The sequence below is a fragment of the Pongo abelii genome, chromosome 11 (assembly GCF_028885655.2).
Source record: "Pongo abelii isolate AG06213 chromosome 11, NHGRI_mPonAbe1-v2.0_pri, whole genome shotgun sequence".
Classification (NCBI taxonomy): domain Eukaryota; kingdom Metazoa; phylum Chordata; class Mammalia; order Primates; family Hominidae; genus Pongo; species Pongo abelii.
Genome location: NC_071996.2, coordinates 58,783,056 through 58,792,336, shown reverse-complemented (window position 1 = coordinate 58,792,336; position 9,281 = coordinate 58,783,056). Strand labels below are relative to the sequence as shown.

The 9,281-nt window shown below is 46.1% G+C and overlaps 1 protein-coding gene across 7 annotated transcripts; it reads left to right on the top strand.

Annotated features, from left to right (window-relative positions):
• The first annotated feature begins 973 nt into the window (after window positions 1–973).
• Window positions 974–7,355, top strand: NR4A2 (nuclear receptor subfamily 4 group A member 2). 7 transcript variants are annotated; one of them, XM_063712817.1, is made up of 7 exons: window positions 974–1,097; window positions 1,610–2,458; window positions 3,248–3,377; window positions 3,767–3,930; window positions 4,860–5,062; window positions 5,451–5,629; window positions 5,779–7,355. In XM_063712817.1, the coding sequence occupies exons 2-7, from the start codon at window positions 1,724–1,726 to the stop codon at window positions 6,033–6,035; spliced, it is 1,668 nt and encodes a 555-aa protein (XP_063568887.1). In that variant the 5' UTR covers window positions 974–1,097; window positions 1,610–1,723; the 3' UTR covers window positions 6,036–7,355. The 7 variants fall into 7 exon arrangements, with proteins under 7 accessions (XP_063568887.1, XP_063568885.1, XP_063568884.1 ...); XM_063712815.1 differs by having other exon boundaries at window positions 979–1,097; window positions 1,771–2,458; XM_063712814.1 differs by lacking the exon at window positions 974–1,097 and having other exon boundaries at window positions 1,595–2,458; window positions 5,451–5,467; window positions 5,572–5,629.
• Window positions 7,356–9,281: the final 1,926 nt, after the last annotated feature.

The following is a 9,281-nucleotide window of genomic DNA, read 5'->3' as shown; positions in this document are numbered from 1 at the left end:
CACCACCTCTATGAAGCAAGATTGTGGGGGAGGGGAAAGAATAAAAAGAGAGGATACTGGCTTTCTTTTTTCATTAGTAATAAGATTGTCTGTGCTCTAGAATGCCTTCCAAGTGGGAACATGTGAAAATTACTAGGACACAAGAATGCCTTGTTCCAGAAAGGCAGATCGTGGAAGGCATTATGGGGAAGGTGTTCATTTTGCTGTGCTGGGAAACACTTCTAATATTGGTGCCAATACCATATAAGCAGTATGTCCCCCCTCTGCAATTGACCTAAGAAGCTCCTGGAAAAGTAGATCCCCTCTTCCCACCTTGTGACCATTAAGCCTTGTGACCATTAAAGATGCTGAAAGACAAGTTTTCTGGAAAAGTGAACATCAGTTTATCTGTAGCTCCAATCCCAGTGCTCTGTCAAAAGCACTTTAGAAGTGCGGATGCTTCCACTCAAATTACCTTCTCAGTCAAGGCCTTTCTAATATTTTGTAAGGGGGAAGATTGTTTTCTCATTTTATATTCTTGACTTCTACTTTCTTCCCCTCTACCAAAAGAAAAGACAATTTCACCACAGGAAAAAAAAATGCAAGAGAAGATTCCAATGCTGTATTTTCAGACTCTAGTCTTCATAATCAGGTCCTGAATTAACCTAAGATGGAAATGACCTCTCCACCTACACTATAGCAAAGGGGCTAGTTCATTACATCATAAATGTTAAGTGAGTTCATGGACTAGCTTTCCTCTTGCAGGATCTTCTCTCTGCAAGGATTTACACAGTGCAATGGGTGGTATTTTCTGTTGTTTCAAGTCATTTCTTTTATACATTCATTTTAAGTGCTATGTTTGGTAAAGGCTTCCCACTCATTTCCAATGAGACAAACAGAGAAGGCATGGAAAGGCCTGCCTGGTGAGTCTACATATGCCCAGCTGAATCTCTGTCGTGAAGAAACCCTGAAGCTTCCTGTGTCTGTATTTCAGGGAGGAGACTGGACAGGCTGGACTCCCCATTGCTTTTCTAAAAATCTTGGAAACTTTGTCCTTCATTGAATTACGACACTGTCCACCTTTAATTTCCTCGAAAACGCCTGTAACTCGGCTGAAGGTTAGTGCAACTTAATTTCTTTCCTTTACTCTCCAGAGTTCCTCAAAATCAAGAAACAGGACAAGGCAAACCCTGTAACTTAAGGTTTGCCCGACCCATCGCCTTCGGGAACAACTTTCTCATTGTGAAATTCAACTTCATTTCTAGATGGTCATTTCTAGAAAGAGACTGCTGAATCTGAGCTTCAGAGAAGAGGCTCATCTGAGTGGGATGAGAGCGGGGGGGGGGGGGGGGGAGGGTAATGGGGGAGATGTTTGGAAATACCCAGGAGTGTAGACCCTCAGTAGCTTTTTAGCTCTGGGTCTTTATTTGGTTATTCTTTCCATGCCCTACATTGTTGTTGTGCAACATTCTCTGTCTCCTGCCCTTCCTCTCGCGCCCCGACACGCTCTCTGACTGCCGCGGGCTGCCGGTGTAGCTCCAGGTGTACCCGAGCCCGGGAGAAAGTGTTCAGTTGACCAGGCTGAGTGTGTTATCACCCTGTTTCATTTCCAGCCATGCCTTGTGTTCAGGCGCAGTATGGGTCCTCGCCTCAAGGAGCCAGCCCCGCTTCTCAGAGCTACAGTTACCACTCTTCGGGAGAATACAGCTCCGATTTCTTAACTCCAGAGTTTGTCAAGTTTAGCATGGACCTCACCAACACTGAAATCACTGCCACCACTTCTCTCCCCAGCTTCAGTACCTTTATGGACAACTACAGCACAGGCTACGACGTCAAGCCACCTTGCTTGTACCAAATGCCCCTGTCCGGACAGCAGTCCTCCATTAAGGTAGAAGACATTCAGATGCACAACTACCAGCAACACAGCCACCTGCCCCCCCAGTCTGAGGAGATGATGCCGCACTCCGGGTCGGTTTACTACAAGCCCTCCTCGCCCCCGACGCCCACCACCCCGGGCTTCCAGGTGCAGCACAGCCCCATGTGGGACGACCCGGGGTCTCTCCACAACTTCCACCAGAACTACGTGGCCACTACGCACATGATCGAGCAGAGGAAAACGCCAGTCTCCCGCCTCTCCCTCTTCTCCTTTAAGCAATCGCCCCCTGGCACCCCGGTGTCTAGTTGCCAGATGCGCTTCGACGGGCCCCTGCACGTCCCCATGAACCCGGAGCCCGCCGGCAGCCACCACGTGGTGGACGGGCAGACCTTCGCTGTGCCCAACCCCATTCGCAAGCCCGCGTCCATGGGCTTCCCTGGCCTGCAGATCGGCCACGCGTCGCAGCTGCTCGACACGCAGGTGCCCTCACCGCCGTCGCGGGGCTCCCCCTCCAACGAGGGGCTGTGCGCTGTGTGTGGGGACAACGCGGCCTGCCAACACTACGGCGTGCGCACCTGTGAGGGCTGCAAAGGCTTCTTTAAGGTGAGCAATAGCGGGAGCAGAGTAGGCAGGTAGGGAGCCCCTAGTGCCCGGGACCTCGGAGTGTGCCCTCTGCCTTGGTGCCAGCAGCCCAGCCCCAGCTGTCCCGGGACTGCCCAGCTCTCCGGGGTCCGCCGAAGCTGCCCTGCAGGAGACCATGGGCTGTGGCAGGGACTTCCGGGTGTCTGAGAAAGGGAAGCAGAAAGACTGGGAGGCCAGGGTCTCATCCCCCTCGCACTCAGCCGACCCGGCTGGCCCCCGCCCGAAGTTGCTGGAGCCGGAGTTGGAAGAGGGTCATTTGCATGTGCTAGGAGCTGTCTTCCCTGTTCAGAATGAAATTGGTTAGGACAGAGAACCGTGTCTGAGCTAACCAAGTGGAACAGAATTCCCTATGGTCAAATTAAGTGATCTCTTTATTTCGCCATCCTGATTGAATAATCTTATCATTTTAAATAGAGAAGGTCTCCAAGGAATGTAAATAATATGAATGCCCACGGATTTGTATTTACTGAGCGTCTCCTTCTCCTTCTCTTGGCATATAAAACACAGCAAGGAGCGGCAAGGTTAGCTCAAATGTTAACGCTATCAATTTTCTTCTGTTAAATGCCCTGGGGGAGGAAAAAAGAAAAGAAAGAAAGAAAAGGAAGAGAAAAAAATAAAATGGAATTGTGTGTATGTGTTTGTTTGTGGGGAGGAATCGTAGACCCCAGCCACATAACAGAAATTTTCTCCGAGTTGCCTGATTTTCAAAAGAAGAAAAAAAATGTTGGTCTATATTGTCTCCTTTTGCAGCGCACAGTGCAAAAAAATGCAAAATACGTGTGTTTAGCAAATAAAAACTGCCCAGTGGACAAGCGTCGCCGGAATCGCTGTCAGTACTGCCGATTTCAGAAGTGCCTGGCTGTTGGGATGGTCAAAGAAGGTAGGCTGGGGGAAGCTGCCGACCCTCCAGTTTGCGCCTGTAGGAAACCACTGCTCATACTCCAGCATCACGTTCCACTTCCCGGTGCTGGGGATCTCCGACTCCCCTTCAGTCTGGCCTCCAGGACCCTGCAGCTGCCTGCTTGCCTGGCCTCCCCTAGAGAAAGCCGCCAGGCCCTTCTCTCCTTTAACTATACGACCCATTTGGAGGAAGACATAAAATAACCCCGCATTTTTTAATGCTTCTAGTCAGTAAAGGCTTTACAAGCACTGGGGCCCTGAGCCGCTCAGCCTGGTGCCCCGCGGCTGCGGCCTTCCCCGGGGAGGGACCGAGGCAGCAGCTGGGCCTGGGCTCGGAAAAGCAGCGCTAACAGGGCTCTTCCTTTGCAGTGGTTCGCACAGACAGTTTAAAAGGCCGGAGAGGTCGTTTGCCCTCGAAACCGAAGAGCCCACAGGAGCCCTCTCCCCCTTCGCCCCCGGTGAGTCTGATCAGTGCCCTCGTCAGGGCCCATGTCGACTCCAACCCGGCTATGACCAGCCTGGACTATTCCAGGGTAAGAAGCTGGCGGGGGGGATATCATGTGGACAAACCGACAGATGGGCAGGACCCCTCCCCACATCCACCATTAACTCTCAGATTCAATGGGGGTAAAGAAGGCAAGCAAGGCTGTATATGCCTCGCAGCTCTGGCCAGGGCCTCAGGATTCAGACCTTCAGACAATCCATGTAGCTGGGGGCATAGACATGAGAACAGGACAGAGGAAGGAGGAGAGGGACATGCTACAGGGTTTGAAGCTGTATGAATTCCCACTACCCCACTACCCCATCGCCCTTCCTCTTCCATATACACCAGTGCCTCTACCATGAAATCCAGGGGCTGTACAAACTCTCCCCCTTCCCGATCTACTTTATTCCCAGTCCTCCATAGAGATAGATGCTTTAATCCTCATCTTTCCTGGCACTGCGCTGGGGAAGGATGTGGGGCCTGTCTGGGGGTCAGGGAAGGGAAGGAGAGGGTGTAAAGAATGGCAGTGGGGTGGGGGATCAAGTGGTCAGATCCTTTTTACTGCAGCTGTGAAAAATATGCGGGCTTTAATTGGAGGAAGTATATTGAGCAAACCTGGTAGCGACTGCAATTTTATTAAGATTTGCAAAAGGGCGTCTCAGCTCGAGGCCCACTCTGGGACTAGCATGAATACTAACATGTCAATTGTTTTGTGGAGATAAGAGTGAACGTTTCCCAGGGCTGGATGGCACTGTATTTAGTCTGTATGGAAATGGTAATTTACATATTTAAAGCAGCGACCTCGTAGCACCATCCCTAATTGAATTAATTGCCCCGGAACATCTAATTTCCTTACTGGTCAGAGAGAGGTTTAATTGTTATAAAAACCTGGCTCCCCTACTAGAAACGGGGTTAGCAATTTCACGGGTTATATATTTTAGAGAACCTCATTAAGTGCTTTTTAAAATGAAATTCCAGTTCCAGGCGAACCCTGACTATCAGATGAGTGGAGATGACACCCAGCATATCCAGCAATTCTATGATCTCCTGACTGGCTCCATGGAGATCATCCGGGGCTGGGCGGAGAAGATCCCTGGCTTCGCAGACCTGCCCAAAGCCGACCAAGACCTGCTTTTTGAATCAGCTTTCTTAGAACTGTTTGTCCTTCGATTAGCATACAGGTAATGAGGGAGGGAGGAGACAATCCAGGGAGGCTGTGAGAGAAATCAAGAAAGGAAAAGAAAGGGAGGAAGGGAAACCAGAGGGTGGGTAGAGAAAAAGACAGAATAGGAAATGAAAGTTGGAGAAAGGAAGAAAAAGAAAGAAACAAAAAAAGACAAGAGAAGGAGTGAGCCTAGAAGACTTGGATGAATGGAATGGAGGTGGGATAGGGGGCGTTCTTGATTGTTATGAAATTAAACCCTTTCAAGGTCCACTGGTCTACATTTTATTAACTCTTCAGTAATTAGGTGCCTCTTAAATCCCTCATTTATTGCTCTTCAAGTAATTAGTTGTTTAGCTTTTCTCTCTCTCTTTTTCTCCCCTCTCTCTCTTTGGTATTAATTGCAGGTCCAACCCAGTGGAGGGTAAACTCATCTTTTGCAATGGGGTGGTCTTGCACAGGTTGCAATGCGTTCGTGGCTTTGGGGAATGGATTGATTCCATTGTTGAATTCTCCTCCAACTTGCAGAATATGAACATCGACATTTCTGCCTTCTCCTGCATTGCTGCCCTGGCTATGGTCACAGGTCAGTACTGCAGGCGCAGGGTGCTTCCCCTCCAGAACTGCCTAGCAGGATTTATCCTGAGTTTCCCTTGTCACAGATTCTCCTTGGTTTTGCCAACTAGCTAACTGTCTTGTACATTCTTCTTTTGTTTCTGATTATGTTTTCTGCAGAGAGACACGGGCTCAAGGAACCCAAGAGAGTGGAAGAACTGCAAAACAAGATTGTAAATTGTCTCAAAGACCACGTGACTTTCAACAATGGGGGGTTGAACCGCCCCAATTATTTGTCCAAACTGTTGGGGAAGCTCCCAGAACTTCGTACCCTTTGCACACAGGGGCTACAGCGCATTTTCTACCTGAAATTGGAAGACTTGGTGCCACCACCAGCAATAATTGACAAACTTTTCCTGGACACTTTACCTTTCTAAGACCTCCTCCCAAGCACTTCAAAGGAACTGGAATGATAACGGAAACTGTCCAGAGGGGGCAAGTCACATGGGCAGAGATAGCCGTGTGAGCTGTCTCAGCTCAAGCTGCCCCCCATTTCTGTAACCCTCCCAGCCCCCTTGATCCCTAAAGAAAACAAACAAACAAACAAAAACTGTTGCTATTTCCTAACCTGCAGGCAGAACCTGAAAGGGCATTTTGGCTCCGGGGCATCCTGGATTTAGAACATGGACTACACACAATACAGTGGTATAAACTTTTTATTCTCAGTTTAAAAATCAGTTTGTTGCTCAGAAGAAAGATTGCTATAATGTATAATGGGAAATGTTTGGCCATGCTTGGTTGTTGCAGTTCAGACAAATGTAACACACACATGCACACACACACACACACACATACAGACAGACACACACAAACACATCTTAAGGGGACACACAAGTATTGCCCTTTAACAAGACTTCAAAGTTTTCTGCTGTAAAGAAAGCTGTAATATATAGTAAAACTAAATGTTGCGTGGGTGGCATGAGTTGAAGAAGGCAAAGGCTTGTAAATTTACCCAATGCAGTTTGGCTTTTTAAATTATTTTGTGCCTATTTATGAATAAATATTACAAATTCTAAAAGATAAGTGTGTTTGCAAAAAAAAGAAAATAAATACATAAAAAAGGGACAAGCATGTTGATTCTAGGTTGAAAATGTTATAGGCACTTGCTACTTCAGTAATGTCTATATTATATAAATAGTATTTCAGACACTATGTAGTCTGTTAGATTTTATAAAGATTGGTAGTTATCTGAGCTTAAACATTTTCTCAATTGTAAAATAGGTGGGCACAAGTATTACACATCAGAAAATCCTGACAAAAGGGACACATAGTGTTTGTAACACCGTCCAACATTCCTTGTTTGTAAGTGTTGTATGTACCGTTGATGTTGATAAAAAGAAAGTTTATATCTTGATTATTTTGTTGTCTAAAGCTAAACAAAACTTGCATGCAGCAGCTTTTGACTGTTTCCAGAGTGCTTATAATATACATAACTCCCTGGAAATTACTGAGCACTTTGAATTTTTTTATGTCTAAAATTGTCAGTTAATTTATTATTTTGTTTGAGTAAGAATTTTAATATTGCCATATTCTGTAGTATTTTTCTTTGTATATTTCTAGTATGGCACATGATATGAGTCACTGCCTTTTTTTTCTATGGTGTATGACAGTTAGAGACGCTGATTTTTTTTTTCTGATAAATTCTTTCTTTGAGAAAGACAATTTTAATGTTTACAACAATAAACCATGTAAATGAACAGAATTTTGTCTTCTTTTTGGACAGAAAAAAATAATGACTAAACAGCAACATAACATACACAGTTGGAGATTAACTTGGGATAGGTCACTTATTCAATATCTGACTTTTAAACAGCCTAAATCTATTCTGGCAAAAGAAATCAGGTGAACCAGAATAATTATCCAGATAATTCAGTAAAATATTTTTTCTTAACCAGAATTTTCCACTCTGGTGACCAATATTTATTAGAATCAATTTAGAATATCTCAATTCTTCTGTTAACTTTGCAAGTAAGTGTAGCTTTCAGGAGAGAAGTTCTGGAGACCCAAAAGCTTTTGAACTTGAACAAGGTCAGAGTCTTGTCAAGTACTTGTCTTGCACAGTGGTTAGGAAGTATCTTTTTAAGACTCAAGAAGTCAACATGGATTTGAGGAGTGTTGTATGTAATCTCCAATTTTCCAGTTTCTCAATTTACAACTGTTGGGTCATGGAGAAAGGGCAAAGCAGTTCAGGTCCTTTGGGCCTTGGGTCACTTTGGCACAGAGCAGAACTCAGTAGAGGTAATTCTTACAACTCTTTATTTTCCTCATTCAGTGGTTGGCGATGAGGTGCAATTTGTAGTTTTAGAATAGAATTTCTCCCGTGTAAGTTTCTCAGGTACATGATAAAATATCTATGTGTTGGGTCTTGGGCCTAGTATGAGCAAGTTGTAGCCGGGCCTCTAGGATTCCACCCAGCACCAACTTTCAAAAAAGAAAGGAAACCGATGCTGTAGAAGCTGCTTCCGCTCAGAACCCTTGTCCTTGGGCAAATGAGGTCCAACGAGTTTCACCTTAGGGCAGCTGTGAATTCATAGAGAGCATAAGATGGGGACGGTCTCCTTCGCTGACCCTAGTGAATTACAGATGGCCTTTGGGTCACTGAAATTTACGAAGAGTGTTATTGTTTTTAAAATGCAGAGTTAGAACTATAAATTGTCACGAGAGCGCTCAGGTTTTCTTTTGCTTGTTTCCCCTCTTTTTAAAAGACACGTTTTGCGGGTCAGCAAAAAGAGAGAATGCAGGTCTCGGTGGTAATATAAGGTTATTTTTACGAGATGCGTTTTTCTCCGGGTAACGGAGGGACAAATAGGGTGGCCACATAAGAGAGTAAATAATAACGAAATGTTCAATTTCTTGACTTTCTTGAAAGGATGAGACTAGCCATATCATTTTGTTTTCACATCTTATGCCCAAGTAAAGCCACAAAGCAGTAAGTAAAGAGAAAGAGAAAAGCTCTTTAGAAATGCTGGGAATCTGCAGAGCCTTCAGCACTCATCTCCCTCCCAGGTGTCTGCAGCCCCGAGACAATGACATTCCGTCACACAATCCCCGAGAGTTGAACCCAGAAACGAACTCTGTGACTGGTTCTCCCTTAAGGAAGCGGCGGCGCAACACCCAAGGCCAAGGGGGTGTCGGGTAGTTCGCCTCCCGGGAATTTGGGGTCAAAGGAGGCAGAGATGACCCTCCACCATGTCCGCGTGCCGACTGCACCGGCTCGCCGAACATTCAGTTGCGATTCCTAAGTTGCAAACTGGCTAGTGCCTTTTCTGTTTCACAGAGTCGCTGTCAAACTCCCGGCCGCGCACCGAGTTGCTCGGGTAAAGAGCGTCGCATGCATTGCCCCTGCATCTTTCCAGATGCAGCTGAGGACTTTTCTTGTCCTAATGTTTCTAGGAGTAAAGTGAGGAAAATCAACAGACACGCTGCACTGCCAAAAGCCAGACGTTGCATGACCTTCTTCAGAAAGAGATTAAACTTTGTAATGAGGGCTTCATACCGCCCTCGTATTCCCACGTCCTCTTAAGCATTTCAGTTATTGTGTATCGTTCCAGCAATGGAAAATATCCGATCATTGTTCTGAAGACATGACCATACAGTTCTCAGCTCTGAGGGAAGGTCTAATT

Bases quoted from the DNA above. Each gene is read 5' to 3' on its own strand.
- NR4A2 (XM_063712811.1), top strand. From the start codon at position 1,595: ATGCCTTGTGTTCAGGCGCAGTATGGGTCCTCGCCTCAAGGAGCCAGC. The intron at 3,378-3,766 runs GTAGGCTGGGGG...CTTCCTTTGCAG, and splicing joins TGTTGGGATGGTCAAAGAAG to TGGTTCGCACAGACAGTTTA. The intron at 5,063-5,450 runs GTAATGAGGGAG...TATTAATTGCAG, and splicing joins GTCCTTCGATTAGCATACAG to GTCCAACCCAGTGGAGGGTA.